The sequence below is a fragment of the Porites lutea genome, chromosome 13 (assembly GCF_958299795.1).
Source record: "Porites lutea chromosome 13, jaPorLute2.1, whole genome shotgun sequence".
NCBI classification, from domain to species: Eukaryota; Metazoa; Cnidaria; class Anthozoa; order Scleractinia; family Poritidae; genus Porites; species Porites lutea.
This window is the reverse complement of record NC_133213.1, coordinates 23,253,057-23,268,056: the sequence shown is the minus strand read 5'-3', so window position 1 is coordinate 23,268,056 and position 15,000 is coordinate 23,253,057. Positions and strand designations below refer to the sequence as shown.

Here is a 15,000-nt window from a genome sequence, read left to right as displayed (position 1 = left end):
GGGGAGTAATTGATCTGTAAAAAGAAATACCTTGTTATGGTCAATTGACAGCTGTCAAAATAGGGTATCCGCTGATCAGTGTCACATGACTGTATCGCAGGCTTAGATATAGAACTCATTGACGTGACGAGTTTTTTTAAAGTTTTCTACTGACCATTTATGGTATTGAAGTGATCGTAGGCTCAGAAAAATTTACTTCAGAAAGACATTTCATAAAGTACATGGATGAAGAATTCATTTGATACTAAACAACAACAGAATATTACTGTTTACAAAATTTTTGCTCGTGTACATATTTCACTCATTTTTTTTTACTTCATTTTTGCGTATATTTGCCACCTTAAAAGTTCACACGAGAGCTTCGCTTTTGGCTTTGGCTAAATCTATTTATAAAATGACCCGTACGTATTGGTACTCAATAATAAAAGTAACTGGTCTGTTAACAGCGAGACCCTGTGACTCGAGTCCATGCTTAAATGGAGGTACGTGTAAGAACCTACCACGTGAGAAATACAGTTGTCAGTGCAGACCAGACTGGACGGGCGCAAGATGTGGAGGTAGGTAAGGGGGAAGGGGAAGTTACATATAATAGTACAAAGAACTGCTGTTTAGAAGACTGTTCATCATTTGCCCATCTCCCAAAACACACCTTCTATAGGAACTCTAATGAGCTTTCTTTAACTCTACAGTTCCTCACGAAGATAACTTTCAGTTCAACTTTCCCAACAAAGTCGTCGACGACTACGTCAGGCTCGATGTGTCCTCTTCGGCTTCAGATGTCACTGCTTTTACCGTCTGTATGTGGATAAAAGTTGGTGATCAGTCGGATGACGGGACTTTGTTTAGTTACGCCACCGAAGATCAAGACAATGAACTCCTAATAACCGACTACTCAAGATTCAAGATTCTGATTGGTGGCAGCAAAGTGTAGGTTTCAGGGAATCATTAGCATGAGGTCTAGAAAGAGAGCCCTGTGCTCGCATTCCCGCTCGTTATTCACGAGAGTCCCGCATTCCCACTCCTTTTTCACGAGCGTCCCGCATTCCCCACTCCTAGTTCACGAGAGTCCAGCATTTCCACTCCTTTTTCACGAGAGTCCCGAATTCCCACTCCTTTTTCACGAGCGTCCCGCATTCCCTACTCCTAGTTCACGAGAGTCCCGCATTTCCACTCCTTTTTCACGAGAGTCCCGCATTCCCACTCCTTTTTCACGAGCGTCCCGCATTCCCCACTCCTAGTTCACGAGAGTCCCGCATTCCCCACTCCTTTTTCACGAGAGTCCCGCATTCCCCACTCCTTTTTCACGAGTGTCCCGCATTCCCACTCCTTTTTCACGAGTGTCCCGCACTCCCCACTCCTAGTTCACGAGAGGCCCACCTTTCCACTCCTTTTTCACGAGTGTCCCGCATTCCCGACTTCTCTCATCGCTATAATCCCGAATATCATTTTCTTTCCCAATCCCGCATCTGTGCCCAAAATTTGGCGAATCCTGCTTACCGGTTAGCAATCAAATCCCGTATCCCGTTACGGTTTTCTAAATCCCGCACTGTATTTTGGTCTTGTTCGTAGGCAACAAAACAATCTCGTTCCCAGAGGCTGCAATCCTTTTTGTCAGCGCGAAGGCTCTGGGGACGAGATTGGAAACACGAAAGTAAATGAGTGTAATAGTCATGCGCAGAAGACGGGCGGCGACAGTGAAGAAGTCATTGACGTTCTTCTTTCATCAGAAATATTCCAAAATGCTTGCTATGCCAAATGCATTACTCACTACGTCTAATTTTCCTAAATTTGAATGCGAGGGTTACCTGTTTTAAATGAATATTATAACATCCTGAACACACAGTTAAGGAAACCATAACTCTAGAAGTTTAAGATTTTTGAGAGAAATCGGTTGAGACTTTAAAGACTTAATTTAGTACTTAGCCAGACCAACTCTATACAGTCATTTTCTTTCACTAACATATCTAGGAGTAGTTGGCAAAAAAGGGAAAACCCCGCCCGTAGCTTTACGCACTGTACTGCGCAATCTCCAGTTGGTTTTTGAATTAGCCGAAAAAAACTGTATATGAAAACTCTTGAAAATATTCTTCACAGGACACTAGATGGGGTAACTGCCAATGATGACGAATGGCATCATATTTGTACAACCTGGGAGAATGGCGAGGGTTCGTGGCACTTTTACATTGATACTGAACTGAAGGGAAGTGGAAGTGATTTCGAAACTGGTCATGTGATCAGCAGTGGTGGGATTGTCATCCTCGGCCAAGATCAAGACGAATACGGAGGTGGATTCGAGAGTGACCAGAGCTTTAACGGCAAGATGTTTGGCGTGAACATGTGGGATTATGAAATGTCGGAGGACGAAATCGTGCAGTTGTTTTCACGTTGCTTTGGTCCAGAAGGCAATTATCTAAAATGGGGCGATTTCAAGGGCGGTGAAGAAGGGGATGTGGAAGTTGAAGCACCGACAACATGTCTTCCCTTGTAATAAGCATCCACTGATGAATCAGCTACTTAAATTTAGGCTATAAGCGGGATAGCTAGAGTAAATGTAGATTGCTATCGCGGGTATATTAAAAGTCATTCAAGTATAAATTTCCTTTGAGTGGTTCAATTTGTTTTGTTGTTAAAAACTGATCTTTTCTCTTTTTAACTCCTTAATCCTTCAGGAAAATCGATATCAAACCTCGTCCAAACGGTTTTCAAGTTTATACACAATCTCGTATCCAGCGACTCTGGGTATGAGATGGCATGGGGCCTGGTTTCGAAAGAGTTCAAGGTCCAAATGTGGTACGACAATAAAACTTGCGAGTGTATATTTACATCAGAAAACGCAAACGATTTAATATTTTCAAACATAAATTTGACTTAAAGAGAATATGCTGAATAGAGGGGAAAATTAAAAGCCTCATGCACAATCTCGACAACAAAACCTTAGTTACCGTTAAAGCTTGGGAACAAAATCAGGGCGGATAAAGGTTGGGCGGTGAAACGAGCGCTCCGCTCTTCATTTAATGTGTGATGCGGAGTAGGACTGGCACGAGCGCTCTTTCCGCGCTTCCGGTGCGCTTGAAGGCCGGCGAAATTTTCCCTTTTGGAAACCGGAAATCCTATTTTCTTTCTGTAATTTCAGGCTACAATGTTAAATAGATAAATTCGTTTCATAACAATATCAATAAACAGTTTCATATGTTTGTGTCTGTACGTCTAAAAGTCAAACTTGTTGGTCGTATAATGCCAAAATTTGAGTTTTATTTGAAAGTGTTGAATACCTCCCCATTCCACTAAATATCACCTAATCGTCTTTCACCGTTTCGTTTGCAAAAGCTTAACACTTCTTAACCTCAATTTTTACATATGTTAAAGGGGGATAAATTTTATATAACATAACAAAAAATTAGATTGATATATATTGATATAGTGGCGTTGTACTTGTTCAAACTTTGCTTCTCGGGTGCAACGCGCCATGGCGATTCGCGCAATGCGTTGCAAATCCGGCAACCGCATGTAAACAAAATTTATTGAGGTTAGTTGTAAGGTTTTTTCTCCGTTTTTCTCTCTAAAACAAAACAAGGTAAACACTAAAAACTGAGGGGAAACTAATTTTGAAGTTTCGAAGTAACAGAAAGACGTATGAGATGTTTTTTTCAAAATTAAAAAGAAGGATGATGGTGATTGAAATTAGCATAATTTCACCTTGCACGAGCTGCACGCATTTATAAAATACACGTCATCTACTGCTGTCTTTTAGTTTTGCTAGGGATGACATGGACGAGACTTTCCTTTGTGTTTTAGACAGTACTTAGTTGTTTTTGTTTTGGAATAACATCGACATTGGCGAGTAGCAGAACGAAAATATAATTCAGTGGTAGAGTCATGGAAGTAATAAAAGAAACCCTTTGAAAGAGATGTTTGTCTACTCCAACTAAACCTCCCGCAAAAAAAGAGCAACATTTGCCTCTCGGAGGCAGCGTACCAGCACAAAGTAACGAGGAAGAAGTGCAAGAAAACAAATCAAGCTGCCATAATTCAGTGACAGCAGCAGTGTCTAATGTACAAACCACATCGCAAGCCCTGACCGAAGTCGAAAACAAGCGACATTTCTAAGCAGTGTCCCAGTCCACTGCATCACACCTTTTTGCTCGGACGCGCTCGTTTCACCGCCCAACCTTTATCCGCCCTGAACAAAATTGGCCATGTCCGCGACGAAATCGACAATTGCGCATATGCTTATCTTATATTCAACATGCCACATGAATATCACTATTTTCCGTTTTGGTGATCTAAACTGTATCCGATAATAAAATCAATGCAAATCCAGTGCGATCAAATAGCGAGCCTCAACTCACTTCGGGTCACCTTCACAAAGTAAATCAAAGAATGTTGCCGTTTTCCTCACCATCACATGCCACGATATTCATTAAAGACCGCGCACCTTTCATGGAGAAATCGCCCAAAATTTAGGCCAACCAAGATGCTGAGGCGAACTGTTCTTTTTTTTTTTGAAGGATAAAAAGCTTTTGGAGAATATCTTGATAAATGAACTGCACATAAAACGATTGAAAACCATAACTGAATAACTTTAATTATTAACATGATTAAGACATTTACACGGTTGATAGAAAAAAATTAATACCCTCATGATATATCGGTAAAACTCGGCGTTTATGGCTCAGCAAGTCGAGATGATTTTTCTTTCCATGAAAAATGTTATCAACATTTTCCACGAGTCGAGAGAATTTTAAAAAAGGTCAAAATACCGGCGTCCATTATCCCATATCATCCCTATCTGCCATGGCAGGTCCGATAACATTCCTTTAGTATTTTTTTTTTTCTTTCCTTGATCAGTGCTTGCGTTCTTATATTCTAAATCTCATAGTTTGTCGCTGGCCAGTTTTAAGTCGACCGTAAAATAGAACAACCTCGTTCCCAGAATTCTGACTGCTACTCGTTCCCTCGGGGAACGAGTATACAAAAAAACCCGAAGTTAAAAAAACGAAGTTAATAATAGAAGCGCTCGGCCCATACTCTTCTTAACTTCTTCTTGCTATGTTCCTGTGTCCTTCAATATATACAATGTCCCTCTGTGGCGGGGTAAAATATAAGCTAGACTGCAAAGAAAAGTTGAGGTACATATCTTAACAATGTATGCCCAGTTAGAAAACATTAATTAAATTTAACATATGAATCTCTCTAAATATCTATTGGAAAAACAACTGGCAGGATTGGGAACAAGTTTTTGGGAGAAAACTTAAGTAGGATATTTGTCTACCCTCTCAACTTTGGGGAAGTAGCGATGCACACTCAGGTAGTAACCCTAGACGGCCGGCTAGCAACCAACCACTATTCCCCACCACCCAAAACCGCTCTTGTAACAAGGCGGGGGATGATGAATTTCTGATAAATGAGTTACCTTCAAACACTTTTATGTCTACGAGGTGTGATCTTTTACTTTATGGACAGGTTAATGAACGAAGAGTCCGCAATCCACTTGCTTCATAACAAACTTTTTACATTATTTTAATTGACTTACCATCGCATCCAAATACTTCGAGTCTCAAACAAATGGCGTTTTCCCAAGTCCTGGGATTTACGCGAATGTAGCGTGTCACGAGCGGCTTCTCAAATATGTTATGGTGAACCGCAAATGAATTATTATTGGCCAGAAAGATCTGCAAAGACAGAATGAATGTCGACAGATAGGAATGTGACAATTTTTGAGGCTGGCAGTGAAATAAGAAGCCATTGTGGACCATCACGTCGCGAGAGAAGGGGGTTTTAAAATATTCGTATACCGAACCCTGCTCGGCTTAAGTCTCTTAAGGCCTGTTTCATCCAAGTTTAACACCCGATTGGTTTCCGTAATGAGGACAAAGGCTCGAACAACTTGTCGATTGCTCAGATCTTTTCCTTAACGGATCCACACTTGTGATAACGGGAATATACCATTTTCTTCATTCGTAGCGTTACTCTGCACATTTTTAAGACATCAAGAGAGAATAATTAGTTCCAAAATAATAAATAATCTCTTGTAAAACATGCCATACCTTTTCGTTCCCTTTGCTTCCATACTGTTCCCATTTCTCTCCATCATCGCTGTACAATAATGCGAACGTCTTCACAAATTTCTCTTTGTCTCCACTATATCCTTGCGTAGCAAGTTTTGTCAGTTCGGTCTTTCTGGATAAATCGACCTGTAAATACTGATTTTCGTCGGTTTTTGGAGGACACCAAGGGTCAGTTGCTGTGAAATTTTTTTGTACATTTGATGCTGTTATCAGACCGTCTTCAAACTCCCCGCTCTGTATTCCAAGTGGTTCAAAGCAACCTATTAATTAAACATGGAAACAGTTAAAAAAGGCAGCGTTCACATTTAGTGCCTGGGTACGGTGCGCGAGTACGCACTCGCTGGGCACTAATGTGAACACACCCTTTTTTCAAGTGCCCGCGCTAGAACTCGGTTAAGGTGCCGGTGCCCGAAGATCTTGTCCTCGGGCACAAAAGTGGGCATCGGGTTCCTGTGTGCACACAGTTTTGCTAGTTCTGGGGTAATCCACTACTTTGTACTCGCTGCTAAGCTCAAGTTTCAAAGTGGCGTCCAACAGGGCGAAACGGAGGATGTAGACGGGTACTCAAGGTGTGAACACGACACAATTTTCTGCCGATCCCAGGCACCATTTTCAAGGCACCAAGTGTGGACAGCTTCTTCGTTCTAGAGAAACTTTTGATGTATAAATAGTGAACCATCGAGCAAACCAGAAGGTCAATTAACTTCCCACTAATTGTAGAAAGTCAACAAGCTGCATGTCAAACCTTGTTTTTCACAGTCGATAACTTTTCACTCTCTGTATGTCTCCCCAGGGACGGCCCTTCACTATAGTGGCGATTGGTAACAATTCTCCATTTCAGAAACTATAAGCTGAATGGGTACTAGCTTTCGGCGCAAGGATTTCTGGGTTCCTTTCAGTTGAAAAGGGCGACTTATGATTGGTTAATGGTTGCCATGGATACCATCCACCAATCATAATTAACACTTTTCCACCCAAACGATCCCAGGAATCTGAACGAACAAAACCTGTTTACCATTATCAGCCTCCACTTTTTCTCCAAAAGTGCACGGAATAAAGCAAATAAATCCAACCAAAAGAAGAGGAAGCGGATGATGGAGGACGACCATGCCTGCAAAAGTGAAATCTTTATCAGTCCATTAGATTGTCTATTTTAATAAACTGATGTTGAAGCAAATTTTTACGGTTGACTAAAAAGATATGGCAGACTATATCATGTGGTAATACTTCGGCCATTTTTGTTAAGAGTTGAATGTTCCCGCGGTAGCCTAGCAGCTCTTCAGAACCTCTTATTTAACTGGACCCCGAAGAGTCGCAACTTTTTTGTTTTCGGGCTCGGTTTCATTATTGACTTTGTTTGTTCATTGTTTTCCCAACCAATCCCGGGAGGTCTTCCCAGAGCTACCAGGTCACCCACTGGATGAGGCCCAGCCTCGTTCCTAAGGACGAGTAGGAGTGAACCCTGGGAAAGAGGTTGGATGGGGCTGACTAACATACGAAGATTTATGCAGATCGAGAAGGCGCTATGAACAACTCCTAGGAGATCCAATTGTTCATATGAATCGTAAGAAAGCCGAATTCAACAGCTATTATCCATTCAAGATATTTCTAGTGCTTTAAAACAGAAAAAGGATACTCCATTGAGTGTATGTGCTGTATTATAAAAGTGCTGTAATACTATGCAGGGTCACAACGGACCTAGACTTGCTGCAAGTCGACCTCTTGGCGAGCGGAGCGACCTTGTTTGGCCGCGAAGCGTCCCACCGCGAGCCATATGAAATCCGACGAAGGACTTTTGGAAAGCCTACAACGGACCCTGGAAACTCGGTTATCGTTATTGTGTGACGTCGTTATTTTTTCTGTTATTCCTTTATAGACGTCAGACTGAGGGGCTGCAGGTCATTATAGTAAATTCAGAAGTAAATCGCGTTTTTAAAGACCCGCTATTTGTGTGAAAAAACCACTGATGGGTTAATTAAGGTCATCAAGGAGAATTTAGAAGCATGTCGCGTTTAAGCCTCCGCAATCTCTTTCACCTCAATATTGAAATTTACTTCCCTGCCTAAAAGGAACTAAACCCGCTCAGAGATTATGGCTAAACTTAGGCTCTTATGTTCAAACTATATACCAAACAGCTTTTGCCCCGGCACAAAAATCATACCGGATAAGGTAAAGGCGAGCGAGTGGTGATGAACCGCAAGGGACCATGGGAAGGGTACATTTTGCTCGCTCATTTTCATCGAGAGAAAGAGACGTCTGGGTACGAGGCAGCATAAGAACGGTGATAATGATTAAGGCGCGATGGCTGTAAAGGAGCGAAGCTTCGCCGCGCCGAGTGGAGAGTCACCTATGGAATAGGTGTTCAAACGATACCGGGTAGTTACCCGGTAAATATTGTGTGGGCATAGTTTTTACTAATAGTGAAGACGACTTGAATTTGTCAATTGATTGTTACAGTTAGAGCCTCTTGTCTGCTTAAAGCTGATCTCATTTTAAAAGACCTGTTTGTTACACCTGTTGGGTTGTGGTTGTAGTCAACTCTTGACTTGCAAAGCCGGTTCGTTTACCAGAGAAAAAAAAATCCTTAGAGATGAGTCTCCTTGAGTTTAATCGAGTTCAGTCGCTGGTCTAAAATGGTCAAGATTAAAAATGAAATAACAAAAAGTTATTATTTTTACAAAATTAAATATTTCCTATACACGGAAATCCTGAAAGTCTTCAGTATACGCTAGATAATTTAGTATGAGAGTACAAAAAGTATTCTTCATCGGTGCAGAAGGGAAAAAAGCTGTCCAACACGAAACAGGAAATCTTGTCGATGATCTACATTGGCTTTTAAACCCTCAAGCTAAAATAGTTTTCATTGGAAGGAGTATAATTAACTTGTTGATCACACGAGTGTGCTATCCGCTATCTCTGTAAAAATTAGCATGCCCACAAGATGAGAATTGTCTTAGTGTTTCGTATATATTGCGCGCCTACCTGGAACAGCGAATATAATCCCACCCTGGCCTTTGAAATTTTTTTTAACGACGTTTAGAACTAGTGTTCACCCCGTCTTCGAGCTTTAATCAACCGCCCGAATGAACTTTATTATTCACGTCGTATGACATAAGTTTATGTTTTCGTCTCGCTGCATTAGCTAAACAAGTGTTTGAACCCGATTGTTTAATGCTTGATACAATATAATGAAAGACATTGGTCCCAGCACACGGATGGTTTAATGTTTACTGTTAAGGTATACACCTTAACATATCGTATATTCTTCTCTGCAGGTGAAAGTCTATATTTTTGTAAAAATATCATTAACTTTTAACTACAGTGTAGAGACCATGTAAAACTCGGGCAAGCGATAGTCGCTGCCTTAAATCAGATGTCGCCCAAGTTTGTGCATTTTCTTCCTAAACAAATCACAGATAACAGCCGGGAATCAGCATACTCAGCCAAAGACACGATCCGATTTTCCCATTTTTTCTTTTCTAAATATTCTCGCCCATTTCCAAAGTCAACTAATCGCCCCTTGTAAGGGAACCCAAGACAGTCTTGGATTCTCGATTCCACGGTATAGATTCCGGATGCGAGGTACTGGATCCTGGATTCCTTGTAAGTGGAAATTTGATTCCGGATTCCAATCGTTAGTGGGATTCCGGATTCTAAGTGCTTAATTCCGGAATACGCCCCCAAAATACCCCCGTACACCAACAGCTAGGCGCGATTTCCGCCCGCTCGAGCTCTTCGGTTCGGTCCTGTTCCTCCCCAAGAGATTTGTTTTATAATTGTAGCTTTGAGATAATCCAAGATTAACGGCTCCGCACGACGTCGCGGACCAATGACTAGTAAAAAGACGAAAACTATATGCAAAGTAAAGCAACTGATTTCATGAGAATCCGTTTTGCCTAAGATTGTTAGCTCCATTTTTTTCCATAAAATTATTATAACTCACAGCAGCTCTTAAGCTTTTTTATGCAAATGTCCATGAACTCACGCTGGGATCATATCAACATTCACAAACCTTAGAACTAACCTCTTGCTATATGGACCTGATCATGAATCATTGACCCATAAACTGGCCTGTTATAAGCGGAGTTATGGTGTACATAAGCGTCTAGTCTTTTCAGACCGATATCCTTTCTGGATCAGCGAGAAACGGCTCTAGCTATTTTTACTTTTCAAGAGAACTACTCAGCTTGCGACAGCACCGAATCACATGGTGTCATTACGGTTTATCATGAATAACAAAAGAGGACCTGATCTACTCATGAAGAAATAAAATGCCCCTCGACCACCTTTTAACAGTAGAATAAAATAGTTTTGATGACTTGAACAAATAGGAAATAGAGCAGGCCTATCCGAAAATGTGGTGCGTTTTAAACTTTTGGCTCAGATTAAAATTATTGGCCTTTGTTCATTTTACTGACGGGATGATGATCTTAAAAGGCAAATCGTTATTTTTTTCTTACCTTTCACCGGCAGACCTCCAAGATGAATTATAGATCGCTTAATTCTAACTTCAAATCCAGCAGAAACGTATAGATCTCAAACGAACATTCAGCTTGGCAAAATTAGAAACTTATGGACTTTCGCATTAACAATTCATATCAGCAAATTCTGCGATCTGTTTTCTTTAAGTTGACTCCGAAATCAGTGTTAGTTTGCGATCGACTGGTACTTCATTGTTTACTGGTGACAAACCTGTTGTTTTTGAACCTTGCTTGACGCTTTTTAGATGTGCAGTTAACCGGTCAGAGGGGATTTACGCTGCTTAGTTTGAATTTATAAAGGGCTTCATGCCTTCTTCAGGCCAATTAGCAGTCTCAGACTAAAACAATCTTGATAAAATTTTGACAAGCCTGTGCACTTATTTCATTCAACAAGAGAGAAAAAAAGGAAAAAGGGACTTTTTATAATTATCTGGAACTATTTCATGTATTTTGACTACTTTTCAGTCGAATATAATATAGTCGTCTCGATCCTCATTTGTCGATCTATAACAGGCCATTTCTGAGTTCTCCGGGCCTCTGTATCCAAACGAGGTTAAGGGCTCGGCCTTTAATATGGAAATTATTTTTCATTCTCATTCAAACAAAACTCATTTTCACAAGAGAGGCTGTGCACTTGGCCTCAGTTTGAAAGTGAGGGTTCCTGGAACTCGGAAGTGGCCTTTTGTCATAGAATCTTTCTAGCGATTACATGTACCACAGGCGACCCAGAAAAGCGATAACACCCCTCAGAAACACCCCCATGGTGCAATTCGTCAAAACACCGACCTAGTCTTACACGCAACCTCAAAGTGGTCAGTCTTGTGTCAGATATCCTCAACCTAGTCCCTAGGCGTGCTCTCTTGACCCATTGTTCGCGTAAAGTCTGGGAAAGGGTGCGCGAGTCTCTCTCGGTGATGTCACAACTCACGGTAGAGCCCAGGTTTGACCGAGCCGAGTAGGCTGAGGGACTAGGCTAGGCTGAGATATCCCGTGGCAAACGATTTCTGTACGTAGGCAATCGCATATCTTTCAATATATCAGTGTACTACTTCTTTACACACTCTATATTTATATATCCACACAATAACGTGTTTCTCATTCATACATAAAATCTTTTACTCAGTCATTACCAACGAAGGCCGACCGATTTTGCAGTCCAAAGTATCTAATACTCGTTTAACGTTATTTAAATACTTTTGAGATGCACAAAATTTACAAATATCGCACGGTAGTCAGTTCTTTTCCACAAAACCGACACTGCACGTACGCCCACACCATCCTGAGGTCAAATACTGTCTAAAAACAAAACTACCCATGCTAACATCTTGGCGATAGTGATAGAACAAAGACACTGAATAATTTAAACGCTATGCTACACTGAAAGATTACTATCATCAGATGCGTGAATTGTATATCATGGAAACGCTTGCTACACAGGCTACTGCACACAACACGTTATCAGTCTAGAGCCCATGGGATATTAGCTGCTCTTGCTGTGGCTTTGATATTGTCAAATACGTCATCCCTGCCAATGATTGCACCAAACATGTAGGGCTAGAAAAAGGTCACAACAGCCAGATTAGTAAATGCATTCTCCAAACTTATACAAACTACTTCACGGCTTAATGACAAATGAATATCTACTTTATTAAACACTTTTCGGTATGCGGCAAACTATGATATTTCTCATATATTCTGATTAACTCTGGAAGAGAGATAAAGCGTCAAGTTTTCTATACCTTGTCGATTCCTCGCAGTTGAACTTCTATCGCCATTCCCGTCCCGGGCATTATTCCTATCGGCTTGGCCTGTAGAAACAAAGTAAATGTGTAATAAGCCTATTGCGAATTGAATGATGTCTAATCTTATACCCCCACACCACTTTGGTGTTCATTTACGCTGTTACAGTCAATTACGAAATAACGTGATGCGCTTTTCACTTTACATCTCTAAACCAAATCCTGCATGTGGTGTGACCATTGAAATGAAGCCTCTTCAGCAGTACTTTCACTTGGTATTACCTTTATATACTAGTTCTACCTTGAATCAGTGAACGAAATCCTATAGTATGACCAGTCAAATAAAACCTCTTAAGCACTGAGAACTTTCTTATCGTACTATTTATGATACTGTAAAAGGTGGTTCTTATTTTTAAGTCTGTGAACGAATCTTGATAGTGTGGCCATTACACAGGGGCACCCAACGACAATTTTCGGAAAATATCTGTTCAGAAGACGATTTGAGATCTAGAATTTTCGGAACATTTCTTGCTTGCCTGCCTCTCCTAGGATTTTCGAACACGTAAATAATGGTATAATTGCCTATTTAAAACGGATTTTTACCCTAAAAAGATCACCTAGAATTTTCGGGAGCCTTTTTTGTGGCAGAAATTTTAGAAAAGGTAAGTTTTGATCGCTATAATTTTCGGATCACTAGACTTTCAGCTAGGAAATCCGGACAGATGAAAAATTTTTAGGGGATGAAAATATGCCTATATCTACCGTTTAAATACTAAAATACGTTTAACAATGCTATCTTTAAGTGGTTTGAACTATATTCTCGTTGGGTGCCCCTGATTAAAATGAAACTTGGGAAGCAGTACTGACATTCAAATGGCTTTATTAAAACCATTATGAGAAAATTTTGATTCGATTTGAAGCTCTTGAGAATCCCCCTTCAAAGCAAAGCAAAAGGAAGAAAACAAAGAACAAAATGATCTTCATAACCATGGCACCCAAACTTTACCTTAAAGAGACTTGTGACTGCATCAAGTTTAATGACAATATGTTTACCGCTCAACGATCTGGACTTCTCAAAACATAAATAGCTGTGGGTAGTGAAAAGTAAATAAATTATGAATTTGGGACATTCAACTAAGACCTCAAAGGTTACTCTGGAGAGTTCACAGTCTTCACAGTCTAGCATAAGAGGCAGGAAATTTAATGAAAGCCAAAAAAGAGAGATAGCGAGAAAAAATCCCAATCTCAACATAATCTTACCTCTGAGTTAGAAACAATCTGCCGTGTTTAACGTGGGAAAAGGATTTGTCTTTATCTAATAGCACGCATCTTTTGCCATCTTCCCAGCCTTAAAGAGATCGAAAATCACGTTAATTTTTCGACACCAGGGAGCTTAAGGACAGACCTTTTTGAGCGACGCACGCCAACCGGAAGTGGACATTTTGCATTGTTGGTCAAGGCATATCAAAAAGGCAAAAGGCTTTACTTCCGGTTGACGCGCGTCGCTGAAAAATGCCTTTGCTCAAGCTTCCTACTGCTTGACAGAACTTCATGTATGACACCAATTAATCCTGCTTTTTACCTGGTAAAGGAGTTTCACTTGATGGTAATCTAAATCTCTCTGCGAAGGGGTTTGACGAAGAGCCTGATGTTTCAGATGAATGGCTGTTGCTAGGCGACGACGAGGAACTACTAGAAGATGTGTGTGAAAGCGCCTAATCGACAAAAAAAAAAAAAAAATTGACAAAAGTGATGTGGGTAAAATGCATTTGTAATTTTCGCCTGTCAAAGTTTTTTCCACTCGCTTTGCTCAAATTTTTCGTTCTCCTTTCTTGGCTCAAATACAAATCCACCGTCAAACCAATGCTTTCACATGATTAAACACTGACTATAATGTAGCCTGAGAAGACAGCCGACATTCCATGACGTCACAACTTATTCCCCCGGGAAATGACTCCTTGGAAACGAGCGCAAAATTTTTGCAATGATGACGTGTAATTAACAATTATTCTTCGAGCCCGAATGGGCTCTGAGTCAATAGCGCATGAGGCGGAAGGCCAAATGGGCTTTTGACTCAGAGGCCATGAGGGCAAGAGGAATAATTGTTTAAGTAAAATCCAACTAGTTGGTCAAAAATGTCGAGACAAAAACAACTTTTAGCTGGTTAAAGCTAGACGAAAATCCCTTTTTGCCGCCAAAAATCCGGCGCTCTTCGCTACTAGTGGGCTATAACATATAGCCTAATAGTAGCTCAACCAATCAGAACGCAGCACTGATAATAGACCACTAGTTGGATTTTACTAACTACCGATATTTGGGTGGTGCTTCTAACAAGACACTTCGAGACACAAAACCTTCAATGGAGTTTTTAAACAGTTAGAGATGAGATGTGCTTTTATTCCAGGGAGCCCGAGGTAATACTGAAAAATGACCTTCCGCTTTACATGAACACAAAATAAATCTCAAGACGACTTGGAAGCAATGTCGTCAGTGAGTATACCTCTTCATTGCACAGTATTTCAATCGGCCTCGCAGCGAGTTCAGCGTTCGTTGGAAGTTCTCTCCACAATTTAGATGTAGTATCATACCGCTTCTTGACCTTTTTCAAAAATAGCACAGACAGAATCGTTAAAAAGAGAAGTGTCAATGAACTGAAAACTGGAAGATTATCAAGACACAGAGCTTGAAAATTGAAAATACGACACGAAACGG

At 40.7% G+C, this 15,000-nt stretch overlaps 3 protein-coding genes across 4 annotated transcripts in view; 1 reads left to right on the top strand and 2 right to left on the bottom strand.

The window, feature by feature from the left end:
- The first annotated feature begins 379 nt into the window (after positions 1 to 379).
- Positions 380 to 2,595, top strand: LOC140922922 (C-reactive protein-like). Its single transcript, XM_073372969.1, has 3 exons — positions 380 to 557; positions 690 to 927; positions 2,095 to 2,595. Exons 1-3 carry the CDS (start codon positions 395 to 397, stop codon positions 2,486 to 2,488), a joined length of 795 nt encoding a protein of 264 aa, XP_073229070.1. The 5' UTR covers positions 380 to 394; the 3' UTR covers positions 2,489 to 2,595.
- A 2,035-nt stretch (positions 2,596 to 4,630) lies between these two features.
- Positions 4,631 to 10,666, bottom strand: LOC140923281 (lactadherin-like). Of its 2 annotated transcripts, none has more exons than XM_073373372.1 (5): positions 10,529 to 10,666; positions 7,084 to 7,179; positions 6,048 to 6,328; positions 5,534 to 5,672; positions 4,631 to 5,111 (listed from the first exon to the last, which is right to left on the bottom strand). In XM_073373372.1, the coding sequence occupies exons 2-5, from the start codon at positions 7,175 to 7,177 to the stop codon at positions 5,107 to 5,109; spliced, it is 519 nt and encodes a 172-aa protein (XP_073229473.1). In that variant the 5' UTR covers positions 7,178 to 7,179; positions 10,529 to 10,666; the 3' UTR covers positions 4,631 to 5,106. The 2 variants fall into 2 exon arrangements, with proteins under 2 accessions (XP_073229473.1, XP_073229474.1); XM_073373373.1 differs by lacking the exon at positions 10,529 to 10,666 and adding an exon at positions 9,051 to 9,149.
- A 1,005-nt stretch (positions 10,667 to 11,671) lies between these two features.
- Positions 11,672 to 15,000, bottom strand: part of LOC140922675 (GRAM domain-containing protein 4-like) — an 11,126-nt gene continuing 7,797 nt past the window's right edge. Inside the window, exons 14-19 of the mRNA XM_073372668.1 lie at positions 14,789 to 14,887; positions 13,871 to 14,003; positions 13,549 to 13,636; positions 13,295 to 13,376; positions 12,289 to 12,357; positions 11,672 to 12,103 (exon numbers count right to left, since the gene is read on the bottom strand). Coding sequence (XP_073228769.1) covers positions 12,008 to 12,103; positions 12,289 to 12,357; positions 13,295 to 13,376; positions 13,549 to 13,636; positions 13,871 to 14,003; positions 14,789 to 14,887 — 567 coding nt within the window. The 3' untranslated portion in view covers positions 11,672 to 12,007. The remainder of the gene's footprint in view (positions 12,104 to 12,288; positions 12,358 to 13,294; positions 13,377 to 13,548; positions 13,637 to 13,870; positions 14,004 to 14,788; positions 14,888 to 15,000) is intronic.

Excerpts from the sequence above, each read along its gene's own strand:
- LOC140922922 (XM_073372969.1), top strand. The coding sequence starts at position 395 with ATGACCCGTACGTATTGGTACTCAATAATAAAAGTAACTGGTCTGTTA. Across the intron at positions 558-689 it reads GACGGGCGCAAGATGTGGAG|TTCCTCACGAAGATAACTTT; the intron begins GTAGGTAAGGGG and ends TTAACTCTACAG. Across the intron at positions 928-2,094 it reads CTGATTGGTGGCAGCAAAGT|GACACTAGATGGGGTAACTG; the intron begins GTAGGTTTCAGG and ends TATTCTTCACAG.
- LOC140923281 (XM_073373372.1), bottom strand. The coding sequence starts at position 7,177 with ATGGTCGTCCTCCATCATCCGCTTCCTCTTCTTTTGGTTGGATTTATT. Across the intron at positions 6,329-7,083 it reads AAAAGTGGAGGCTGATAATG|GTTGCTTTGAACCACTTGGA; the intron begins GTAAACAGGTTT and ends TTTAATTAATAG. Across the intron at positions 5,673-6,047 it reads GAAGCAAAGGGAACGAAAAG|ATCTTTCTGGCCAATAATAA; the intron begins GTATGGCATGTT and ends CTGTCTTTGCAG.